This window comes from Sceloporus occidentalis, unplaced genomic scaffold (genome assembly GCF_023333645.1).
Source record: "Sceloporus occidentalis isolate IW3139 unplaced genomic scaffold, rSceOcc1.0.p SCAF_7, whole genome shotgun sequence".
Classification (NCBI taxonomy): domain Eukaryota; kingdom Metazoa; phylum Chordata; class Lepidosauria; order Squamata; family Phrynosomatidae; genus Sceloporus; species Sceloporus occidentalis.
Genome location: NW_028316987.1, coordinates 58,184,944 through 58,211,629, shown reverse-complemented (window position 1 = coordinate 58,211,629; position 26,686 = coordinate 58,184,944). Strand labels below are relative to the sequence as shown.

The following is a 26,686-nucleotide window of genomic DNA, read 5'->3' as shown; positions in this document are numbered from 1 at the left end:
GCCACCTGTGCATCACCAGTAATGTAAGCGGCAACCTAGGAAGCCCAGTTCAGGAACCCTATATATAATACACACACATTAATAGAAGATTCACCTCATTGGTTTTGCAACTACTTGCAATTACCCAGGCTAAAACCAATGGAGTGAATCTTTTCAGATGATTGACATGCATTTTGAAGTGGTGCAAACTAGTAGGGAGGACAATCCTGCCAAAAATGAAGCAACTACACTTATTATTATTAAATAACCCAATCAGCAATTCGCTTTCAATCATAGTGGGAACGCGGTCCTAAGGTTCAAAACACACTGCAGAAATAATCCAGTTTGAGACTTTTTAATGCACCAGGGCAGAGGAGTAAGGAGTAAGAGGGTTTTCTGGAGTAGGAGAAGGAATAAGGAGTAACTCAATATATTTGTTACTCCTTATTCCTTTTATTCTATTGTAAATGGAAACAGTTTTTTTAATTATATTGCACTAATTTAAATTTTAAATTTTCACTTTTTTGTTTTAGATGGTAGGAACATTTTTTTCTTTGAGGAGTACAATAGGAGTAGGAGTTAACACTAAGAATAGGATAAGGAGTAACCCCCAAATCGCCATTACTCCCAGCCCTGGCTTTGACTGCCCTGGATCAATGCTGGGACATTCTGGGAAATGGAGTTTTGTGAGAGATTCAGCCTTCTCTGTCAGAGAGAGCTCTGGTCCCACGGCAAACTGCAGTTCCCAGGATTCCCTAGCGCTCAGCCAGGGCAGTTAAAGCAGTTTCAGACTCGGATCTTTCTGCTTTGTGTTTTGGACCTTAACACACTTCTTAATAAAATCAAAAATCGACCAAATAATAGTAATCATAGTTTTTTCTGGGTTTTTTGGGCTATGAGGCCATGTCTGCTGGGAAACCCTCTTGACTCTGGGTGGTTTCATTTGCATTTGATGGGTCTTGATTTTGGTGTTTTTCAGGACTGGAAGCCTAACTTTGGTCCAAAAGACACTGCAGAAGTGATCCAGTCTGAGACCGCTTTAACTGCCTTGGCTCAATGCTAGGGATTTATGGGAAGTGTAGCCAGTGAGAGGATGACAATAGGGGGGAGACATGGTCATATCGGCAGGCGAGTGAGATAATACAAGCAGCTGAGTGCTGAACAGAAATCAATGGGTGGAGGTGAGAGAGAGGAAGCCCTGCCAAGAGAAGAAAACCAATGAGGTGAATCTTCTATCTCTGTGTGTGTGTGTGTGTGTGTGTGTGTATATATATATGGTTCCTGAACTGGGCTTCCCAGGTTGCCGCTTACATTACTGGTGGTGCGAATGATGGAAGGAGGGAAGGCAAATCCCAAACCAGTTTAAAGGTAAGTAGAAATGAGCCCTAGGTCTTCCTAAGGGTCCTCCTGTGCATTGCAGAGCGACTGTTGCACCCATCATCCACAGAGGCAGCTTTCCGTTTCTCTTTTGCTCCGAGAAGAGCTGCTGCAAAGTCCATCATTGCCCAAGGCTCCCTCAAGAAGAAAAGAAGAGAGCAGGGAAGCAGAAAAGAAGAAAGGAGGCTGCTGGGGGCCATCGCTCTGCTGCCTTCTTCCTTGCAACAAGATACAAAAAAGCTGGGAGAAGAAAGCAATACCAGTGAAAACAATAAAAGGAGAGTTTCAAAACAATTATCTTTGTGATGACATAAAGAGCCCAACATAATCACAACTTCATAACAATGTCCCAACATCTCCCCATCCCCCAGTTTTAGAAAGAGAATGCAGCCTAGGAACGGATGCTTAACTCCTTGGCCACCCAGAGACCCACCTACTTCGGACATCCTTAAAGGCCACAGTGAGATCTTGGCCTGACCCCAGCCCTCCCTCTGCCTGCCTCGACCTCTGCTCCCCCTCTGGCCCCGGCAGCCCCCGTTGCCAACAGCCCTCTCCATGGACCACGACCCAAACCCTCCCTAACCCCCCCCCCCAGTCTCGCCTCCAGGGGGACGAGGGGCCCAGGAGAGACTTTGGGGCTCTCCTCCAATCCTATTGGTCTAAAATTTGCATGGCACTGCCCTTGACCCCACCTACTAGTCCTCTGAGGCTCAGGTTGCTGCTTTTCTCAATTCCATGGCTGCTGGGAGGGAGGTGGGAGCCTCAAGGGAGGGAAACATCGCCACCTGCTGGCTATGGCAGTGGAATTGCAAGACAGACGGAAGAATTTACATTTTTTTTCTCTCTCCCCATTGGTCCCAAATTTGCATGGCCCCGCCCTGGGCCCCCTCCCACCCCCTCTGCCCTTCCATGTCTTCCATTGGGTCTCTGTTTCTAGGATGGAGGTGGTGCAGGAGAAATACGGCAGCTTCATGGAGATTGACTGATGATTCCCAGGGTTTCACCTCCCTTTTGTGGGTCCCTTTCCTTTGCATCCTTTTCAGAGATGACACAGAATTGGAAATAATGTATATAGATAGATGGCACACACACACACACACACACACACACCCCTACTAACAGTGTAAGCATAAGTTGTCTTGTTTCTTTTCCTCTGGTGCCATAACAAACTCTCTCTCTCTGGCTTTGCTTCGCGAACGAAGATTCAAGAAGGACTCATCCCGTGCTTTGTACAAGCGCGTTGGTGACTAAAAAGGCCAATTCGGGATAAACAGGTCCGGTTGCAGAAAGCACAGCAGAACGTCTCCTTGGGTGATGTTTTCAGGTTGCGGTTCTTTCTGCATTGTCGTTTCTCTTTGAGGCTCGTTCGGTGTGAGCTTTCGAAGAAAGCTGCAGCGTCATGGATAGTGCGTCTCCATGCCTCCCAATGTGAGGCCAGGGAGGACCATTGTTGATGATCTATCTGGCCAAGCCTGAGATGTTCTTTCAGGGAGTCCATAACAAAGTACACTTCCTAGAAATCCACAGCACTGAGGCATGGCAGTTAAAGTGGTGTCAAACTGGATTCTTTTTGCAGTATGGATACAGCCTCAAACTGGATTATTTCTGCCATGTGTTTTGCATCACAGCTCCCCAAAACCCTATTCAGGTCTCCCCTGATGCTCCTATCTGTTGAATATAATATATATGAGCTCTTACTGTCAGGAAGTCCTTCCAAATGTTTAGGTGGAGCCCCTTTTCCTGTAGTTTGCATCCATTGTCCTGGGTCCTATTCTCTGGAGGGCTATCTGCAAATACCTTTGTAAGACTGTGTTTCTGGTCCCTGAATAAGTGAGATTCCCACTATATCTCTCTCTCTGTTCTGCTGTCACCTGTTGTCTTCTCAGAAACTAGTTTTGTGCCTTTTGCCTTTTTGTATTCATCAATATAGGTTCAACATTATTTTAATAATTTAATTCCTTTTTAATGTACTTTCCCCCTATGTTTCTTAATTGTACTGTTTTTTGATGTTGTGAAGCCACTCTGAGGCTCAGTTCTGGGAAGAGAGTAGGATACAAGTAGATCTAATAATAATAATAATAATAAATATTGCAGAAATAATCCCGTTTGAAACCCCTTTAAGAGCTCAGTGTTATGGAGCCCTGGGAAACTATAGTTTGCTGTGGCCCCAGAGCTCCCTGATAGAGATGGCCCAATATTTCACCAAACTACAGTTCCCAGAATGCCCCAGTACTGAGCCAGGGCCTTTAAAGCGGTCTCAGACTGGATGATTTCTGCCGTGTGTTTCGAACCAAAGCTCCCCAAAACCAAATTCAGTTCTTCACCACTTTTATCTCTAGCAGACAGACACATACTGTATATGAACCTGAACCAGAGGAGAGCAAATGCGAAAGAACAGGCAGCACTGAAATCTGGTGGTGGGATGAGTTTTATGATGGGAAAGTACTAATAGAAGGGTATAATAACCTTGTTAAAGAGAAACAGGCCAGAAAAGAAAGGTGGAAGAGTAGCATTATCAATTGGCAACTGATTAAAGGAAAAATCCAACTTGTTGCTAAATCACTCTCAAACTCCTCTTTTTCATTTTGGTTTCCTCTATATAACACATCGTTTGGATTAGAGAATCATTTTTTAAATCTTACTTTGGCCCCTATTAGAAAAGCATTTATAGCCTTACGGTTTCAATGTAGGCCTTCTGCCTATTTGAGAGGCAGATATAGTAACAGCCCTGTCCACCTAACATTGTGGATTTGTAAAACTGGGGTGGAGGAGAACATTGAGCATTATCTTTTACATTGTCCTCTTTATACAGCTCCTAGACAAACGTTTCCTGATCATATTTTACAGTCTCTTTCCGACAGATCTTGTTCCCAGCAGATCTGTATGCTTTTGGCTGGAAATGATGTATTCATTACCTCCAAGGTGGCAAAATTTGCTTTAGTGGCTAGTAAAGTTAGACTTAGTTCTCAAGATGGGAGCGAGGATTAGAAGTCTCATTTGCCATATGTTTTTATTACTGCATCTTATTGATGGGATTATATTATTATTATTATTATTATTATTATTATTATTATTATTTTGTTTATCTGTATTTTCCCCCCAGAAAATCTGATATTTGTTGAAAGTCAAACTCAGCCAAAACCTCAAAGTCTAGCAAATTCCTCACTTGCCTCAAAGACCATTTCACAGTCCAAAAGGTGGAAGAGGCAACAAGGGCATCTGATCCTAACCAACTGGGATGAACTGGTTAATGGGGTGGAAATTGTGGGATCCTCAGGTGGGAGTGATCATGTTCTCCTGGAGTTTGTTATACAGTGGAAAGGAGAAGCCAGGGATAGTCAGACATGCATTTTAGACCTCAGGAAAGCTGATTTCAGTGGAAATACTTGGAGTGATCAGGTCAGGAATAGGAAAGAGAAGGGAATTCAGGACGGATGGGAGTTTCTCAAAAGGGAGAAACTGAAGGCACAACCTCAAACAGATCCAGTGAGGAGGAAAAATGGGAGAAGTCTCAAGAAACCAGGATGGAGGACTAAGGAAGTTTAAACTGAGCTGAGTTTTAAATGGGACAAATATAAGAAATGGAAGAAGGGGGAAAGTGCCAAGTGCTTCTGCCAAAAGGGAGACCAAATGTCACAACAAAGAACAAGGCACTGGAAAACATGGGACATTTAGGAAAAATGGAGGCCTTGGCCAAAGAAAAGCTAAAAACATTAACATCAATGTAAACCCATGCTTCTTAGGCCTTATCTGCCCTGCAGAATTAATGAAGTTTGATACCGCTTTAACTGCCATGGCTCCATCCTTTGCAGTCTTGGGATTTGTAGTTTTGTGAGATGCTTAGCCTTCTCTGTCAGAGAGAGAGCTCTAGTACCAGAGTCTATGTCCGTAACAAGGATTTCATTCTATTCTATTCTGGTGCCATAGGAAACTCCACAGGGACCTACCAAAAGAAATGGGGTTGGGGGGTTGGGGAGGGATAGTGGTTTTTAATTGTATCTAATTTTATTGTTGCAATCCGCTTGGATCCCAAGTGATTAAGCAGAATAATAATAATAATAATAATAATAGGAGAACAATTTCCCATAGGGACTAATTGGAGAATACTTTCCCAAAAGGAATTGATTGAAATGACTGACATGCCTTTTGAAGGGGTGCAAACCTGTGGGAATGAGAGCAAGGTCAGGAAAGTACAAAGGAAACTGGTGGGGGCCATTGCTCTGCTGCCTTCTTTGTTGCAACAAGATACAAAAAGGCTGAGATAGCAGATGTGGATGCTTAACTCCCTGGCCGCCCAGAGACCCTGTCCTTGGGACATCCTTCCAGACTAGAGTGAGACCTTGGCCTGGCCCCAGCCCTCCCTTCTCCTGCCTCGACATCTGCTCCCGCTCAGGCCCCAGCAGCCCCCTTAGTCCACAGCCCTCTCCATGGACCCTGACCCACACCCTCTCTGCCCTCACAGCCTCACCTCCAGAGGCACTCTGGGACCCCAGGAAAGACTTCAGGGGTATTCTCACATCTGATTGGTCCAAAGTTTGCATGTCCCCACCCTCGACCACGCCCACTAGTCCTCTGAGCTTCAGTTCTCTCTTTGTCTCAGTTCCATGGCCACTGGGAGGGGGGCGGAGCGTCAGTCTTGAGCGAAGGAATCAGCGCCACCTGCTGGCCATGCCAGTGGAATTGCAAGACCAGCAGAAGAAATTACATTTTCTCCTCTCTCCCCATTGGTCCCAAATTTGCATGGCCCTGCTCTTGGCCCCTCCCACCACTCTCTGCTCTCTCCCCGCCTTCCATTGTCACCATTGTAGTTCTCTGAGATGCTTAGCCTTCTCTGTCAGAGAGAGAGCTCTGGTGCCAGAATCGATGTCCGTAAAACAGATTTCATTCTATTGTATTCTATTCACAGCAAACTCCACAGGGACCTACTGAAACAAATGATAGTACTTTGCCATAGAGAATCATTGGGGAATACTTTCCCATAGAGAACCATTGGGGAATAATTGGCCATAGAGAATCATAGGAGAATATTTTCCCATAGGAAATCATTGGGGAATACATGTCATAGGGAATCATAGGAGAAGACTTTCCAATAGGGAATCATTGGAGAATACTTAAACATAGGGGATCATTGGAGTACGTATATTTATCCATAGAGAATACTTGCTCATAGAGAATAATTGGAGAAAACTTTCCCCTGGCCTAGAGTATCATTGGAGAATACCTGTTGTAGGGAACTGATTGAAATGATTGACATGCCTTTTGAAGGGGTGCAATGTGTCAAAAAAGAAGCGGGGAGAATGAAAAGATTCAAACCGGTTGAAACATAAGTGGGGATGAGCCCTAGGCCTTCCTAGGTGTGCTTCCAAGGGCCTCCTGTGCATGGCTGAGCCACTGTTGAGCCCATCATCCACAGAGGCATCTTCTCCTCCCTTTTGCTCTCAGATGAACTCCTGCAAAGGCCATTGTTGCCCAAGGCTCCCACAAGAACTATCAAACACACAGCAACAGCCTAGAACATCAGTTAAAGGCCTGGATAACATCTGCTCCATGATCACAGTTTACAAAGAAAAGCTAGAAACAAAACAGTAGGTTCAGCTTGTTTTTTTTACTTCCTATTGAAGATGCAAAATAATGCAATTAATTTCAGTGTTTAGCAGCTTAAAAAGTGAGATACAAACAAGGAAGTCCCAGTTTTGAAGGTCTCCTCTGAACTCACTAAGTGGCCTTAGGCAAGCCATCTGCCCTAGTAGATGGTTTAATGAAGTAGTGAACAAAGCACAGGCCTTGTTATGATGACCCAGGCACTAAGCAGTATGCTACAGATCATGCATGCTGAGCTCCTGGTTTGTTTCAGGTCTCTGAGACATGACCTGGAGCTGCATTATCCAATACCTTCGTATACAGTTCAGGTGAGGTCTTTTATGACTGTATCACTAACACGGTTATTCTTGTAACCCGGGGAAATTACCCTTTTTAGACTATATTTCTCAAAATCAGAGCCATGGGTCATGTTGGCTGGGGAATTAAGGTAGGCTGATCATATGTACCATTTTAAACAAAATAGTACCATTTTTAAATATTTTCAGACCATCCCATCATTTTAATATGTCAATTTTGTCCCATTTTCAAGAAAGGTGCCCCATTATGTTGCAAAAATGGTTTGAAGATCCATGTTTGAAACTGTGACGGTCAAAAAGCAAACACAAATTGTGTCACGGAGTGTGAGAAATTTTGTGATAAGGTGTTGAAAGGCCATAATTTGCCGTGTAAGATTACTTTATCGGAGAAGTATTCATGGTATGATCATGGTGAAATACAGCCCCCGCTACATCTACCTAATTTTTTGTATGGGCTCCGTCCCTGAAAAATAATTGTTAGCTCAATGTATTCATGTAATAAAACTTGTTATCATTTTACCTTTTCATGAGTACAGAATATTACACAACCCTGTTCCATTTTTGCCATCCTAATGTCTTGTTTTTGTTTCAAGGAGATATGGTCAGTCTAGATTAAGTGAACTTAATTCTAACTTTTACAAGACGGATGAGGGAAATATTCTCTTGACTAGTACTTTCTCTTGACTTTGTTCCTTCTTTAGCTTGGCTAAAGTAAGCCAAATAATAATATCTGGTTTGTTCAGCTTTTAGAAAAGTCCTTGACTAGCAATATAGTCACATAAATATTGGCTGCTGTAAACAAATACATCTAGATCATCAAGAAGAGCACTTATAAACAAACAAACAAACGCCTCAAGGAACATCATAAGCATTATTTTCCAAAATATCATCCAATTCATGTCATTTTAAAATTTACAAATAAAATCAGTAATGAAATACTTTTAAGATGCAGTAAACCCAGGGTCAGTTGACATAGGAAGGGCTATCATTTATGCCTGCATATTTAGTTGTACTAAATAGTGGTTTCAGGCCAAAGCTTCAAACACATTATTGCTTCAAACATTATTTTTCCTTTTATACATTTCACCTGTTGAGGCGCATGTTCGTCAAGAAGTCTTTGGGTGATGGACTAGGAAAGCATGTATGCTTCAAATCCACCCCTTTGACAGTAATTTCAGGGGGTGAGCAGATTGCAATATATGATTATGTGGTATGAGAATGCAAAGGAAGATAAGATTACTCAGTACAATTTATTCCCATCCAGCAAGGCTGGTTCTTGATGGAATATCAAATGTGTTCCATATTAAGGAATTGGAAGAGACTATAGTAGATGGTCATAATTAATTGTAAGCTCATTGTGTTATTAAGGCAGTTTTGATGCCACTGAGATAGTGTTGTTTTATAAACCAGAGGTGAGCAAAGTGTGGCCCTAAAGGTGTTGTTGTTGGAGTGCAATTCCCATCAGCCATAGCCAGCATAGTGAAAAATGATGAATACAAGGAGCTGCAGTCTAACAAGTGGAGGGCTGTATGAGGAGATGCTCCCTCTTCTAGAAAAGACACAACTCTGACCAAAAACAAGACTATGCCACACTTGGCTCAGCAAGTAAGTCCCAGGGGTGCATTTGAACCCACACAGCATACCATTGGAAATACAGACAATGTCTTGGGAAAAGATGGGTTATACATCTGTGGTCACTATAAGATAGTTGTGTAGATGGTCCATTTGACTGTCAATCATAAAGCTGGCTGTTTTAGCTCAGACTGATCCAGCAGCCCCCCCCCCCCCATTAATACTGTAACTTATTAGCTATATATGGAGCTCCTTGCTAAGACTAGTGCAATATAAAATGATTTTATAAATACTAAAATTAATGTCAGTGGCAGAGCTTTCTGGCCAGTCCACAAATTACTAGTATATTAGGATTTGAGAATTCCTAGCAATTCCTTTTATTGTTCTTAAGTAATGTAACACTTAGATAATTGTAGAACAAAATGAATAGGAGTGTCTCATTTAAAGGGATTATTTGTACATGATGCAAGATCTCTGTCTTTGACTCCCGGCTGGACTTAATTTCCAGAGTTGTTAAGCCTGCATGCAAAATCATCTAACACTCTGTGAAACATACATATTTCAACCTGTGTTTTTAGCAGGGGATTTCAACAGCATGCCCTTGCATTCATTTCATTCATCTGGAGAGTAGGTAGAAGTTAGAGCAAAGAGGTGAGCATTTTTTACTGGCCACATATAAAACCACATCCTCAAAACCAATGGAAATATGATATGCCAGGCTTCTACATGGGAGGCATACTTCCAGGAATTGGGAGATTATTACATCAACTTCAGTGATGGCTGAATGAGATAAGATCCGCCTTAAGAAGTTACTTCCCTGATCTATCCCAGCTGCGAGGCTAATGTGATCATCTCCTTGATGTTTTACAAAAGTAATCGGACAGACGTAATGATGTTGGAGATGTAATATTTATTAATGTGTATCTAGTTTGGTTACAAGGATAACACACACAGTATTTTACACTTTAAGATGAGCCAGAATGTTTACAGGTGGACACTGTATAAAATGAAAACTATACCAAAGAAAACTGGAAGACAAGAATATTGCAACTATTAAAAGAATGGTTCCACAATGTGACTGTCATGTAAGTGTAACATTAATGGTCAGGTACAATCCATCAGCAGGTCCAGGCCAATCTGGTTCCCAATAAAAAAACAACTAATTGTGCAATTTTCACTTGAATATGGTAAATATTTATAGCTGTAATAGAATCTGTTTGTACATATGCACAGAAAAACACCACGTGAAAGGATTTGCCTGATTCTGGAAGGGTAAGAATTTAAACTTTTTTCTACTGAATCAGTGGTTGTTGAGAGTGGTCTGGGATTCTCACAAGTAAATTACAGGAGTGTAAAGTGAAATAAGATTGACTAATTTTAAAACCAAAAGAAAAATCAAGGAATTCACAAAAGATGAATACAGCAACTACAAAAAGACAGGAAAAACAGTAAACAAACTGCTATTTGAGCTGGGAAATGAAAAAAGTTGCTCTAAGGAAAAAGGGTATAGTATAGTAGTATGGTTGGTGATCAAGGGACAGCTAGAAAAATAATGTATTTTTGGTTTTCTTCTTGATTTAAAATGGACTTCTAGAAGAAGTGTGTACTGGAAGAAGTACCATACTTACAGTACTGTAAATTGGTTTTATTCCACACCTACAAAAGACTGAGGAAAGGAGGTACAAAGAGAGCTTAAACACCTTAATTCATTGTCCATATTTGCATAATTTAGGCTAAGAGAAGTTTGAAGAAAAACAGAGGATTTCTACAAGTTCAGTATATCAAATCTGGGAAATCCTGTATGTTGCATGATGATATTATGAACCATACAGTGAATATATGTCAAAATGGTGATGGAGACAAAATGAGTATGGTGAATTTCTCAAAAAGTGCAGTCTTAGTTTTTAATAGAAAGGATTTGTTTGTATGTTTGTTTTTGGTATTTATAAACAGTGCAAACCACCTTGAAAAAGGCTTCTCTTGGAAAATTATCAGCATGAAATTAATTCTTTTAATTAAATGGTTTAAGGGTTGTTATCCTACATTTAACAATAACAGAAAATTGACTAATATTAGTGGTACCGACTATTCTCTGTGATATTTTCTTTGTAGTTGAAGTGAATTGTGCTTAGATATCTCAGTCACTGATTTCTTGCAAGGCTGGTGTGTAGGTCCAATGTGTATAATATCCTCTGTTAACAAGAAATGCTTCATTCATATCAAAGGAGGGGATGCTCTTTGTGCATTTCTCCTACATGTGAGGTGCACACATAGATTTTAATATAACTACTTATCTAGAACGGGAATATGAAAAAGACCATTCCCATAATGAGCAGCCCAATTTCTTTTTATTTTAAATTATTGCACTGAAATGTGTACTTGCCATAAACTGTCTGTTTTCAAGACCCAAGATTCAATTTCAGAATGGACCAAACAAAACACTAATTTCACCCGTCAAGAATGCATTTCATTTCTATGCTTTTGAAAAGGCTAAAATTAGGGGTGCAACTATGTAAAAATACAGGATACATGGCAAAAAGAAAAGAAAAGAAAAAGCCAACCATGAGTTGATTTCTAATAAAAAATGAACATTCCATAATTTGGAGGAACTGGCATTTAAGTACTTAGTACAGTTGGACCTTTTTATACACTGATTTTTTTATACATGGATTCAAGCATCCACGGTTTGAAAATATTCAAAAAAAGTATAAATTTCAAATATCAAACCTTGATTTTCCATTTTTTATAAGAGACATCGTTTTGGTATGTCATTATATTGAATGGGACTTGAGCATCCAGGGATTTTGTTATCCACGGGGGATCTTGTAACCAAACCCCAGCGTATAACAAGGGTCCACTGTACTGTGAAGCTTCAGTTGAGTTACGCCTGATCATTTAACTGTCATAAATAATTGTTCAAATGTAACAAATATGGGTGTCAATGTGTCCAGTAATGTATGTGTAGATATATCAAGGGTTTGTTTCATACCTTCCATCAGAATATCAAGATTTAATTTACAGACACCAAGAGTACTTTCACATGACATCCTATTGTGTCAAAACAGAAAATAGCTTAGAGCTCTTGAATGTTTGGTATAGTACAACCCTTGTATCTGGAGGACCGGTATTGCAATTTCACTTACTTATGATCATGAGTATGTGTGCAAGGAGTAGTAGGCAATACAATACATGGCTCATTAGGCTCTTGTATCCCTTTTTTGAGACTCTGGAGAAACCTTCACTGTTGCTGAATTGGTAACAGATGCAACTGTTGCAATATATACCACCAAAATACTATGCATTTCCCCGCTCCCTTTCAAAAGTTCTCGGAGGTCTTGAAGGGCTCCTGTTTTGTGGAAGAATCCATTAACACATTCATAAACTAATAACAGTTATTGCAGTTGCAAAATGGGACCTGGAACTGTAAAATTTCTGATATCTACTGAATTTCAGCAATACAAGCAGTGCATCCAGAAGAATTCTGGTATCCAATGTTGCCCCTTTACCTCAGGAGGCTTCCTATCCCTGATATAAAGACTTAAACCAGAGCCCTATGCCAATGTGATAAGGATCAGTAAATACGAAGCTACGATACAGTCTAAGATATTCAATATAGTACAACCACCATATCCACAGGACCGCTCACCACGATTTCACATATGTGTCCAGGAAAAAAAAGGTCTCTCTAAGCATCTGGAGATCCTCCAGAACAACATGATGGTCAACTTCTGAGAGAAATATAGGATTTGCCATTATCTGCAATTTTTGTTATTTGTGGTAAACCTGGGAAAGTATCCCCTATGGATACGGCGGTTGTACTGTACTGGATGCAACGCCTATGAAAAATGGACTGACATAATAGGACTCCTTCAAACTACACTATTATAGCAGTTTGATAACACTTTAACAGTTGTGGCTCCATCCTATGGAATACTGGTGTTTGACGTTTCATGAGGTATTTAGAATTCTATGCCACAGAGCTCTATCACCTCTCCAAACTACAAATCCCAGGATATTGAGGCCATGGCAATTAAAGAAGTACCAAAGTACTACAATTATGTAGTATGAAAAAGACTACTATGATCATTGCATTTTGTACTCAGTTCCCCCATACTGTGTATAAAAAGTCAGCAAATAATAATAACAATGTTAATTTCTATTAAGTTGGCTTTGAGTTATGGTAACAGACCCAAGACACCCTGTTGTTAACATCCCTGCTAAGGTCTTATGGACACAGATGATAATGTAAAGATATCTATACATGGAATTTTGTCCAGATAGATCTTTAAAAAACAAACAAAAATAATTTCCAACCAACTAATAGATTCTTTTTAGAATTGTGGAGATTAGATGTCTATCCTAGCATTTAATTCAATAATGCATGTGTTATATGATAAGCTCCTTGCTCATGGAAAGTACTCTTGTTAAAACCTATATTAAATGTTAAAACTTGTGTTTGGAATGCATATTGTATAAAGCAGTGAAAGAAGCCAAGCAGCTATATTAGTAGTGTCTGAAGGTACAAAGCAAAGTTAGTCTTGCCTTTAAACATGAAAATGATTTATGCCAGAGAATGCACTTTGTTTAGCAGAATCAACATTAAAAATAGAAAAATTAATCTAAAAAGAAAAACAATGATAATTGCTTTCAACTGTTTAGAAGGGCTAGTCCCGAAGAAAAATACAAGAAATACCCATTTGTGCAATTCAACAATGACAAACATGATTCTGTATGCAAAGGGTTCTTGTAGCACCTTTGAGACTAACTGACAGAAAGAAAGAAGTTAGTAGCATAAGCTTTCCTCAGAGGCATCTGAGGAATCAGACTTAAATCTATGAAAGCTTATGGTACCAACTTCTTTCTTTCTCTCAGGGCTAGTATACAGGTTTAAAATATTCATTCCACTCAAAGAGAATGTGATCCAGCCATATACGATTTGCAGGAGTTCAAGCCTTTTTGCACCCCCTCCCCCAAAACTTGGTAAACTCCATGGGAAAAGGCTTCACCATTTTACTAGACTATCAGTTAAAATTTGCAGAAATGCATGTGTAGCTCTCTGTCTTCATCATATGCATGTGGATGGCTTGAGCATTTTTGGCAGAGGGAGGGTGTGACTGTGCAGGAAAGTGAATAGATGTGACCATGTGGAGGAAAGTGAATAGAATCAACTGTTAATGAAAATATGTGAAAATGCACACCAATTTGCATAGTACACTTATGTGCAGACTAGCCCTTAGTTTCAAAGATATTACAAGATCCCTTTGTCTACTGATCCAGACTAACATGACTATATCTTTGAATTCAAACATCATATTGTATATCATCAAAAAAGTATGGCTGATTAAAATATAGGATATTATTGAGATACTGAAAGTAACTTGGTAGATAAATACAAAGAGGAGGAGCAAAAAAGAAGGATTACATAAGAATTGCTCCACCAACAGAGAGGGAAGAGTCGAACCTTGAAAATTTAGTTGTCTCTGTGGATATCAAAATGGCCAGAGATATTTCTGCTAGTGCTGAACAGAGGGTTTTTTTTTTTGCAGCAGAGACAATCCATGAGTGGCTTTAGAGCAGCTGGATTCAAGACTGTTCTTTTCACCTAAAGGCCTCAGCCTTTGGCCATGGGTCCAAACTGTCCTCACAGTGGGAATACTAAACCACAAAGTGCCAGTTTGACATCATTGCTCACCCTGGTCAGTGCAAGATTCACTGTTACCCACTCCACTTACATTTGCTGGGTGCCATTTGATGGCAGGAATAAAGTGGTAAGATTCCCCCACCTGAAAGTTTAAGGAGGCATATGGATGTTGTCTTAAATAATAGGCATGATATCATTGGAATCTGTGATCTTATAAAAAAAAATAAACTGAGTTGTGTCAAAGAAAATCTTTCAAACTGAATGCTTAGCGTCTGGGTAGTACTGATATACAGTGGGCCCCTAGTATCCGCTGGAGTTTGTTTCCAGGACTCCCCATGGATACAAAAACTCCATGGATGATCAAGTCTTATGGATAATAAAATGGCAAAATCAAGGCTTGCTTTTTGGAATGTATATTTTAAAAATATTTTCAAGCCATGGTTGCTTGAATCTATGGATAAAGAGTCTGTGGATATGGACAGCCAACAGTAATATTAATTGGGCACAGTATTTACAAGGTCTTCACAGAAATTTCAGGGGCATAGGTTAACCAGAGATTTTGCAAAGTTGTTATTTTTTTTTAATGCATTTCACTGTTGCCTTGATGTGCATCCATTAACAGATTATACTACTACAGCACACAGAGGGAATTTTGTCCCCTGCCTCCATAGTCTTCCCAATTCATCAGTGAGAACAACTTCAATTCATGAAGCTGAGATACCTGCATGGAGCTCCTTCCTCTGCTGAAGTATTTGGAATGGGTCGCATATGAAGGATCTCAATATTAATGCAGAAATTAATAGAATTTCTTCTGTATAGAGCGCTGGAATGGGATGCAATATATGTACTATGTACTGAGAAGAAGACAACAAAGTAATGTTTTATCATTTTACAGGAAACAGCATTTTGCACTATAAAAACAGCAAATCCCCCTGCCTTGATGTCCCAATAGTAGATGTGAAAGCTCAAGGAACAGCTCATAGGAAAAGTGTTCTAGATCATATAGATCATATGCTTCCTGTTCTGATAAGTATATAATCCAGTAAAAGTGTGATTTCATACATAAACAAAAGACTTCCACCCCAGTTTCAAAGTGCTGTTTGGTCTACTGTACTTCAGATTCCTGCTTCAACATGCTGAATATGTTCATGAAGACATTAGAACATACAAAGGATACAGAAAAGAAATACAACCATTTTAGTGCAAGACAAATAATTTACCTGAACACAAAACAGTTAAAGGAAGATCATATATTCCATACATTTATCTAAGGCAGATGGTCAGCTTCTTTAAAAAATACAAGTCATTAAATATGCTGCTCAGAAGAGGTAGAAAATACTAAAATCCTTTTTCAGAAAACATCTGTCCCTTAAGTTAGCTTCTCTGAAAATAATTTAAAAAAGAGAGGGCCTTTCTATTGTCCAGCATAATCTTCTTTTTTTACAAACAAGCCAAGAGAATGAAACAAACAAGAGTTCATTTTCCTTTAGCTACAAAAAGAACCATATTTCTTTTCATTTGGTCATTGGTCTCCATCTTCTATGTTCAGGATACGTTAGTTACACTTAACTGAATGACAGAACCCAGAAAAACTTAGCTGCTTGCAACCAAGTCTCCATTCCATATTATTCCAAATAGGACTTAACTAATTTCAGTTGGATTGTGCCCTCAAAGTTTAGTCAACACAGAACATTATTCATACACACTATGATATAATTTTGGGACACAGCCTAAATTCAACATCCACTGTGCAAGTCCTGTTGAAATATGAAATGGTTTGACTTCCATTCATTTCAACAAGACATAAGAGAAGTTTCCAAATGGCTGTGCCCTTTTGTGTAAGGCAGTAGAACCATCAATGCTACTACCATGTAATACTATTTCTTAGAATAGGTTATCTAATGGAGTAAAAATATGGTTACTAAATTGCTGTTTAAAAAAAAATCAAAAAGATTCCAGTATTAAGATGGAATCTTAGGCAAGAGACTAAATAAATAACTACACTCAATCCATCTTTGGTAACTTACTAACATATTCTGGGATCAGTGGATCCAACTAATTTCCACAGTGCAGCTAAAGGCTACCGTTTCTGCCTATCACACAACTTGGTAAGGCATTGAATCTGAGCTTGCATTATCCTTTGGGGAAAATCAAATAGTGTTAAAGCTTCTCTCTTCACTCCCCCCTCTAAGAAATAACATTCAACAATCACTTATTAAACAGCATATGTAAAGGAAATTAGCATTTTTGTACATTCAAACATATTGTGGTTACTATCAAAATAGCTACAGAAGAAATGTAATGAAGTAAATGTGCACGTCAAAAATCTAAATCAAGCAGGAGTCTAGAAGATCAAGGTGATATGCAGCATTTCCTCCTCATACATCATACTCAGAAAACCACAGTTAAATGTCCTTCTCTTTTGTCTTTTCATCACCACAGAACAGGACTGTCCAGCTTGGAAAAGCCAGGATTTTTCCTAAGTTCCAAGTAGGTTCCATTGCTAACCCAGGAGTCATCGTCAGATTTCCTGTTAAACAGTGAACAAAACATCTTTGTTTTCTTGCTAAAAGGGCTTCTTTAGCTTTACTTCTGCTACCTGTTTTATTTTCTAGATTTCAACATTTGTGGAGTTGGAAGAACAATTACAGAAGAATTCATTTTCAACATATCCTTCAGGTCTTACTTAGCAGATATTTCCTTTGGAAGAAGGCCAACAAACACTACCATCTCTGCCAACAGGGTTGCATCAATTTGGGATTTTTTTTAATGGGGCACCTCACATGCTATGCTTTTCACAAATAGAAATATTTACGAAGTGCCTTTCCTTCAGCAAACAGAAAATGGTGAAGAGAGAATTTCCAGATCTGAACTAATCACAAATCAGCTACAAAGCTGCTTAAGTTCATCAAGACCATGTGCCATGGTAATTCAGACTGTACATTAGCCCTATGTATTATTTATTTATTCATATGTCAAAGCATGGACGGGCTTGGGGACATGGGATCACATACTTCAATCTATCCATAACATTGCCTCCATGCAGGTCTCCATTTTCAGCACTCATGAGTTGCATATGGTTCCTGATTGTTAGGAAGATTATAAGCTTACCTGGATTTGTAGAGCTAATGGAGACAGGAAAATTGGATATGGGGTTGGTGTACACAGCTCTGTCCCCCATTTATATTTTGCACCCATATACATTCTTTCAATGATAAATCCTGGAAACATTAATTCCTAGACCAGGAGCAGTGACTAGCCAGACAGGTAGAAATGAAACCTCAGGCAAAGGTTGATCATGGAGTTACCTAGAGCTACCATATGAATCAAATGTCAAGGCCACAAATGTGGAGGGCCGACTTGCTTCTAAAAATACACCTTTAAGCTTTTAGCAATGTTATATGGAAAATGACCTAAAGAACTAGATCTTGATTTGGGAGAGGGGGGATATTTTCAGACAGACATTTCAGCATAACAATATGCATTTTATAAATTACCTAAAAAATCTAGGTTGATGTTCCATATTGTTTTCTTCTAGAACTTTCCGACGCTCTCGCTGTAACTGTTCAATCCTCTGTTTTTGTATTTCTGCTCCTTCAATATTACCTTCTTCTAGGAGCCTGCCAATCAATGATAGAAGAACAAAGTGTTATGGGCATATTTAGCTCTTAGTTATTCCTGTTTAGTGCTCACAAGCCTTGCTGAAGCTATTTATTATTAGCTGCTACAACAGAGTTAAAGTTAAAGCACTGTTATTCCACTTTAACTGTCATGGTTCTTCCTATGCAATCCTGGGGTTTGTAATTTGGTAAGGCACTGGACTCTTATGGCTGAGGCTTCTAAATGCCTCTTCCTAAACTACTGGTCCCAAGTTTCCACAGAACAGAACCATAACAGTTAAAGTGAAATAACAGCATCACAATTCCATAGTGTAAACAGGCCCATTGATTGACCCTGCCACAGACAGCAGTGTGAGTTGGAATGGCAATTGTTAAGAAAACTCAGTTGGCAGAAGGATTTTAGAAGTGAATGCAAACTGGAGAAGGGTTTCTTTTTTGTGTGTTTTTTTTAAAAAAGCAGCTTCTTTTTCAAAGGCAGGTCAAGACATTTTTCAGTTTCTATGTATGATTGTGAAAGCTGGACAGTGAAGAAAGCTGATAACTCATTTGAAATGTGCTGCTAGAGGAGAGTTCTACAGATGGACTGTGAAAAAGACAAATAAATGGGTCTACGCCTGACCACTCCCAAGAGCCCAAAATGGCAAAACTGAGGCAATCATACTTTGGTCATATCATGAGGCAGCATGACTGAGTAGAAAAAATAAAGATGCTTGTTAAAGTGAGAGGCCATAGGAAAAGAGGAAGACCACAATTCAAGTGGATAGACTCGATCAAGGAAGCCACAGCTCAGAGTCTGTGGGACCTGATTAGGGCTGTTGAAGTCAGGATGGCCTGTCATCTCTCATTCATATGGTTGCCATAAGTCAAAGCAGACGTGATGACAATTAACAACAATAACAACAAAGATAATGATTTCTCTTTCAGGTTCCCAAATAAGAAATCAATGAAATTTTTATATTCTTATTTGATGAAGAGCACAATATATATATATATATATATGTTTGTCATCTGCCCCCAAAGGATGGAAAATAATGAACTTTGACCTTCATGAATTCAGGTACTGTATGTATTTTTTAAAAAATTACCTTTGGTCTGGTCTAAACCGAGTATCGGTTGGTGGCAACAGTGGTCTAATAAGTGGATCTAATTCATTTAACTCTAAAGCAAACTGTGTGAAGCCATACCACTGTTCGTAATCCTTGGGCATTGGATCTGCAAATAAAAAAAAAAGTAAATAATTAAATTGATGTATTACAGTTCTACTCCAACAATTCCATAGCTTTGTTCATTTCTATAAGAATGCAGTTACATCCTGCATAGTTATTTTAAAAAAGAATATACCAAAACAACCCAAAAGGTCTCTCTCTATCTCTCTTTTTGTATTGAAGTATGTCCAGCACCACTGTTGTTATAATTTATACATCAGGCTAAGATTGTCCCATTGTCACAAACATTTAAACTAAGAACAATTTATTTTATGTTTCTTTTAATCACTTGGATGATTTTATCCTACACTCTTGTTTTCCTTTTGGGTTATTCTAGCATTATTTATTAAGTTTTAAACTCAGTTTATGTTTTGTATTGCGTACATTTCATTGAGGGTTTTGATGACTAGCACTGCAGGGTTATTCAGTTTCTTAAATGATTAAGTAAAATCAGCAGAACTGTTCGGATATACACATCAGATATACAAAGGCACTAAAATGACAGTTTCAATGTATCTGTGCAAACAACATGTAGCTAGTTATCCTATGAAATTTATGGGATTGCCATATTGACAGGTGACTGGAAGGCACATACACATATACATATGCTAACATACATATGTTGCTTTCACTTTAATTCAGTTCTCAGATCAAAAAAGTTTAATTTCCAAAATGATGCCAAAGCGATGACCTGTTTGTCATCTTGAAGGCCGAGACAGAAGAGACAAGAATACTGTCTTAACAATAACTTGGTTGCTAAAGACATATGACATAGGAACCATTAATTTAAACCACAGGTGGGTAAGCAACTTCTGAGGCCCATTTTTACTATTCTCCAGACCTTGATGAGCTGGATAGTCAGTTCTAATAAGGGGTGCTGAATCTCAAAGCCCAGTCCTAAGCGTCCAATTTTCATGGATCATATTCAGGTGAGAGACTACCATGCTAATTCTTCAGTTTTGGTGGGCTCATCTCCAGGCAAGAGGAAAAGGCTACATACAAATCTACAGCTCAGAAAGTAGACTTACTACAATTTTTAAGGTTTAATTTATGTGTTGCTGTAACCTGAAAATACTCTCTAGGGTAGAGGTTCTCAACCTGTACTCCGAAGAGCCCTTAGGGCTCAGCATACACTTCCCAGGTGCTCCCAGGAAAATAAAAGAAATAAAAATGGAATGAAATCAAAGAATAAGAATATATAGTCCTCCCTCCGTTCTTGCAGTCATTGGACCCACATCCCTCGCTATGCACGAGGGAAGAACAAAGGGACAATGAATGGCGTGTGTGCCCACAGCGCACCCCTGTGCACCTGCACCTATACTCTAGCCAATGGGTCTTGAATAGAGGCAAAACTCCATTTTCACGAGGGGGTCTGGAATGAATCCCTTGCGAAAAAGGAGGGGTAACTGTATTCTTATATATATATATACTCCTAAACACCATTAATTTGTAATACATAGGGTAGGCCTCTTAGGGGCTCTGCCATAGAAATAAGGCTCTGTGAGTCAAAAAGGTTGGGAACCCCTGCTCTAGAGGGTCTATTTACTTAGGGCCTGTACAGACAGACCAAAATAAAGCTGCTTCAGGTCACTTTGGAGGTATGCTGTTTAAAAGATGCATGCATTCTAAGAAGCCAGAAGCTATGTCAAAGCCACACTCCAGTCCTAAGGACTGGACCACAGCTTTGACACATTTAAACAGCATACCTCCAAGGTGACCCGAAGCAGCTTTATTTTGGCCTGTCTGTAGAGGCCCCAAGTTAGTCTTTTACTTTCTTCCTAGTCATTGTGGCACAAGGGCTTACTATCTTCACCTGCTTTGCCCCCTCCTTCTGGCTAAAAGCGACTTGGTTAGTCTAAAGGTTTCTTATCCTGTCTCCCTAAGTAATCTCCTCATTACACTTTGATCTGGGGACAGTCACTCAGTCACTAAGATTCCTGTCTTACCTTCCAAACAGAAAAAAATACATTTCCTCTCTCTCTCCCTCTCTCTGGTCCAATCTACACTGCAGAAATAATCCAGTTTGACACCACTTTAACTGACCTGGCTCAATGCTAGGGGATCCTAGGAACTGTAGTCTATTATGGCATCAGAGCTGTCTGACAGAGAAGGCTAAATGTCTCACAAAACTACAGTTCCTAGAGTTCCCTAGCATTGAGACAGGGCAATTAAAGAAGTATCAAAGCATTATTGCTGCAGTTTGGATTGGACCTCTGTGTGTATGTGTGTGTGTGTGTGTTTGAATGACAAGCTGTAAGCAACTGTAGTTGATACTTAATGCATAACGTTTAATGACATTACTTAAAGCTATCCTGAGGCCTCAGGTTTTGGCCTGGAAACTCAGGGCCTGGAATGATGCTGAACTGGCAATTCTAGGTATTTTATTTTTAAAATAGGGGTTAAAATTTTCCATTTGGGAGTGGGACATTAAAGGTAAAGGGATTAGAAGTTGTTCTGGCGAATGCATTGGGAACCTGCATGTACGAGTGGATCACAACTGACTCATGTTTAATTAAACCATGGTTTGTGAACCTACCTCCACATTAAGTCGCATGTTGGGGAAAAAGTAGGCTATAAATGAAATAAATAAATACCTCATACCATATCCTGCTTTATGGCAAATATTCGTCCCATGAAATAAATATTTGAAATAGCTAGACTTCATCTTGACCCACTGATACAGTCATTTATGGGAAATCATTATCAGATAGTCTGGTACCAACCCTCATCCACAACAGTTTGTACCATAAACCACTACACAGGAATATGCAAATATTAAATATACCCAGATTTTTTTTTTGGGGGGGGTTAATAAAAGAGCACTGTTAGAGCATATGAGAGCATGATAGGTATACAAAAATAAAATGACTGATTGATCACTAACTTGCTCTCCAGATGCAGTTTGCCACAGATGGCGTTCCACAGTATATATTCTCATGCCATTTTCCAAAAAGGCGATGTACTATTTTCCCATTTTTGTCTAAAACATTGCCTTCGATCTCATGAACATTGTGATTCCAGTATTTTGCCTAGAGGGGGGGAAAAACCAAACAATAAAATCAAAATTAATCTTAAAATATTGAGGTGGGGTGGGTGGGTGGGAACACTGCTTCTTTTGATGCATTTAAAAATCACTATCCAATCTTACAACCTGAGGATTCTACCTAGAATACTGATTGACCCAGATAATCTCTAAGTAATCATGCCAGGTTTTCATGAAATACCTTAGAATAAAGGTAGGCAACATGTGGATTTTGACCCTCAGCCCAATTACAAAAGCCTCTGACAATCTGTCAGATCTGTGTCTTCTTTAGTTTTTTGTGGGTTTTTGGGCTATGTAACTGTGTTCTGGAAAAGTTTATTCCTGATGTTTCACCTGTATAGTGGCATGGATGTATGTGGGGTGTGTGTGTGTATATGTATATGTATACACACACACACACACTGTGTGACCCTTGTTGGAGGGAAGCGAGGGTCACACAGTGTATGTACCCCACTCACCTCTATATCAGCATCCTCTGAAGATGTCAGCCACAGATGCAGGTAAAATGTCAGGAATAAACTCTTCCAGAACACAGCCATATAGCCTGAAAAACCCACAAAAACTATGAATGCCGGCAGTGAAAGTCTTTGACTTCACATTGTCTCTTCTTTGGCTAAACAAATGGAAAGAGAAAACAAAAGGAGTGCAACAGAGAGAAGGGAGGGAGGGAGGAAGAGGGAGTTGGCTCTAACACACTTTGGTTCTGGTCTATTCCTTCCCTGTTAACACATTGTGGCCCCTGATAGATTGTCAGTGAGTTGACTGCAGCCCTCAACAAGAACAACAACAAAAAAGCTAACCAGCCCTTACTCTAGAGCATCCAAGATAATTTGAATTTGAATATTACCTTGACAAAAGTAAGTTTGCAGTGGCAGCTGCTGTCATTCAGATTCTTGATCATGATCTCTCCATAGTGTTCTATCCAGCGCTGTCCACTTAAGATATTATGAATACAAGATGTCACTTTATTCCATTCATAGTGGTCCCTAAAACTGGAATAATGTAGAGAACTTTGTATGCATAATGGAATAAAACCTTACTTCATGAAGTAAAAGAATGGCCTCCAAAATGTTCAGCTGAGATATTAAGAACATCCCCCTTTTACTCTCTTCAAAACAAGTAGAGAGCACAAAGAGGTGAACAGCTTCTCTCAGAAAAGAGACTGGCATTTGTGAACAACAAAAAAGAGCTGAATGACTATACTTTAATTAATTCTGAAAATTCAGAAATATTGGCATTTCATAAACACTTCTCAAAGAAGATCAGATTAGTAATAAAGCACACATATTTTACATGTACAAATCTTCAGGGTTCAATCCTAGTCACCTCCAGACAAAAGAATCTCAGAAGTACACTTTTGCCCAAGGACGCAGAGATGTACTCTGCAGGTTTTGTCAGTTCTTTTTTTAAATAGCTAAATAAAAACTCTTAACCTCTGAAAATCAAAATAGAATGAATGATTAAAATAACAACCTGTGTCATATCTCAACTGAACATTCAGATTCAGTGAAAATTTCAGTGGAAAAAAACCAGCAGGTAATTTTTAGCCATCATAAAAGCAGTTCAGATTAACCACTCTGAAACTGATCCCTAAACTAAGATATGATGTAAAAGTTGTTTAATCAAGGAATATCCAAAGGGGCAATTTCATGGAGAGAGAATTATGAGACTGCAACTCCTTTCAGCTCTTACTATTAAGTAACCTTGATGGGGCTGATAGCATTTGCAGTTCAACATATGGGGTGCCACATGTTCCCTTCCCCCTTAGATATATGACTGGTCTGAGGCAGCCCTAACCGACAGATATGGGCATTTCACTAGCCATTTCTTGCTTGCTAAGGCAGAAGAACACTACATAGTGATTATATCGATGCTTGGGCTTGTCGTGGATTTGACAGGTCCATTCAAGAAGAACCCAAGGCAATGACTTAGTGAACAAATTAGCTGTCCTGTGTACTTTTTATCAAGTGTTGGTCTAGGAAAGATTACCATCTACAGCTGTTGATCACTTTTAGGTTGTTAGCTCAAATCCAACTACTAGTCCCATCTGCCTGAGAACTAAGTATGTTAACATGAGTAGGTGATGGAGTGAAGCTAGACTTGTATGTAGTGACAGACCAACTGACTATTAGCCCCACTGCATTTTCAAAGTGGCCCTCCAGCTATTTTGTATATATGTTAAGCATTTAACTGTAACTGTTTATGATTTGTTATGACATGGAAAAGCAAACAAAATATGGGGCTTTTTTATGAGCAAAAGGCATTTTGAGAACATCTGAACTGTAGAATATAGTGTTGGTAGTCAAACCTGGTCCATTTTCTTCATGTGAACTAAATCAGAACTTACGCTGGCAATATTACATGTGTTGTACCAACTGGCACAATTTCCATGGATTTCCCCCAGAATTTGTTTTTCCATCTGATATCTGAAATTAGACAGACAAACATAATATCAACAAAAAACTAAGTAGATTCTTAACAGCAAACATAGCATCTTGCTATTCTGAGTTGAATTGTTAAAGTATTTGTGATTTTGGAAGCCTCAGTACTTTCATCAATAGTTATAGTATGTTGACAAAAATATCAAACACAATGGAATTATATGCTTATTTGTAGATTTGAGTCAGAAGTTCTGAGTTCTATATTTCATGAGTGTAACACTACAACTAGTAAAAATACAATGTTGCTAAACCTATGTATATCAGAACATGGTTTTGGAACCATGATAGAACTCAGCCTTGTGGTGACTATATGACTGAGGCTGCAAATCCTGTACCCACTTGCATGAGAGTCTGCCTTTGCACAGACATGTATAGGTATTGCCACCCAAGAGGCTGAAAGCACGCATATCATGATTACTAAATCATGTCAATTCAAATAACTATAATGCACACAAACAAATATTTTCTCTAGTCTCTGAGAACATCTCACAAGTCTGCATTAAGGAATGCAAATTTTGAACTATTTATTGCAAGCAGTGGGAACAGCACTTCCAACTACAGAACTTATTAGACTAGTCTGAAACAAGACATAACAAATTGTAATCTGCATTTGTGACAAACAGTTCCAGTGTTCATCAGCATGGGGATCCTGTAACTAAGTCTTATAATGTTAAGATTTTTTTTACACTCCACTCATCAGTCAGTGAGTCAGTGAGTCAATGCATATTTGCTGAATTATTTTAATTTTGTCAATGTATAAGTGATATGATGTAGACATAGTATGACTCTCCCCAGTGTGCTGTACAATTGTAAAACAAATACAGCCAAACTGTAATAAATGAAAATAATAATGTCAAAAGAAATGCTAGCAAAAGTTTGCAAAACAATAAAAGCATACTGGATGGCTCTGTCTAAAACCATAATCAACATGTGGCACTGAGGCATAAAGGATAGCACCAAGCACTAGGAGAGATCTGTTATCTGCCTAACATCAGGTGGTATGGGGGTCCATAGACGAAGAACAATGGCTTTCCAGAATGCTTATGCAAAAGGTAACTGTCTTTCCATTCAGTTTCCTATAATCTCCTAAATGTTGTTCCAATAAAAATTCAATTCAATGAACCTTATATCCATGTAGTAGTTGAACTGCATCCCTCCTTTCAATTTAAATACAGTATTTTGAGGGGAGGGGGGAAATAGGTTTGTTCCTCTATTGGTTTGCCTAAAAAGCAGGAGAAACCGAGCCTGTATACCATGCTCTTCTTTTGTAAAGAAGAACATAAACACACAGTTATAGATGCTAATCTTGTTAAATTGTATTCCCTTCACATATCATTTCTGGTCTGTTTCTAGTCTATATTTATAAGAGACTATACATTTCTAAAAGTATCTTACCAACTCAGAGTAGATCTGTCATGGTTCCATAATTATGGATAGCAAACAAAATTCCATCAACAATTGATGTATTCTAAGGTGAGTTGCCTTTCCATGTAATCTATGAAATGTATAACTTTGTCATGGTGTGCACAATAACATTGCCTCCTTTTGAGCTTGCAGATTTAGTTCATTTTTCTTAAATGGTGGCAATAAATTATAAATTAAAGAGTTACCTTGCCAAAACATGAAGTTATTAGATTCAGCATGACATGCAGATATAGGTGGATGATGACTGACCTAACAAGAAGAGGAAAAGGTTACAATTAGTTACACATTTTTAAAATTACTCATATTTCTCTCATAAATTTTTGAAATGGTTTCATTTTCCTCTCAGTACTATTACTCTAAAGGCTCCTGATCTTGGAAGTTGAGCAGAGTCAGCCCTGCTTAGTACTTGGATGGGAGACTGCCAATAAATGCCAGGTGCTGTATGCTTTACAGCAAAGGAACTGGCAAAACCACCTGAGCATTCCT

The 26,686-nt window shown here is 39.0% G+C and overlaps 1 protein-coding gene across 2 annotated transcripts in view; it reads right to left on the bottom strand.

Annotated features, from left to right (window-relative positions):
* Nucleotides 1-9,727: 9,727 nt before the first annotated feature.
* OSBPL3 (oxysterol binding protein like 3) overlaps nucleotides 9,728-26,686 on the bottom strand; it is a 121,123-nt gene continuing 104,164 nt past the window's right edge. For both annotated transcript variants that reach the window (XM_089533056.1, XM_089533055.1), the window contains 7 exons: nucleotides 26,386-26,449; nucleotides 24,682-24,760; nucleotides 23,182-23,326; nucleotides 22,176-22,320; nucleotides 19,172-19,298; nucleotides 17,964-18,086; nucleotides 9,728-16,996 (listed from right to left, as the gene is read on the bottom strand). In XM_089533056.1, the coding sequence (XP_089389182.1) occupies nucleotides 16,900-16,996; nucleotides 17,964-18,086; nucleotides 19,172-19,298; nucleotides 22,176-22,320; nucleotides 23,182-23,326; nucleotides 24,682-24,760; nucleotides 26,386-26,449 (780 nt within the window). In that variant the 3' untranslated portion in view covers nucleotides 9,728-16,899. The remainder of the gene's footprint in view (nucleotides 16,997-17,963; nucleotides 18,087-19,171; nucleotides 19,299-22,175; nucleotides 22,321-23,181; nucleotides 23,327-24,681; nucleotides 24,761-26,385; nucleotides 26,450-26,686) is intronic.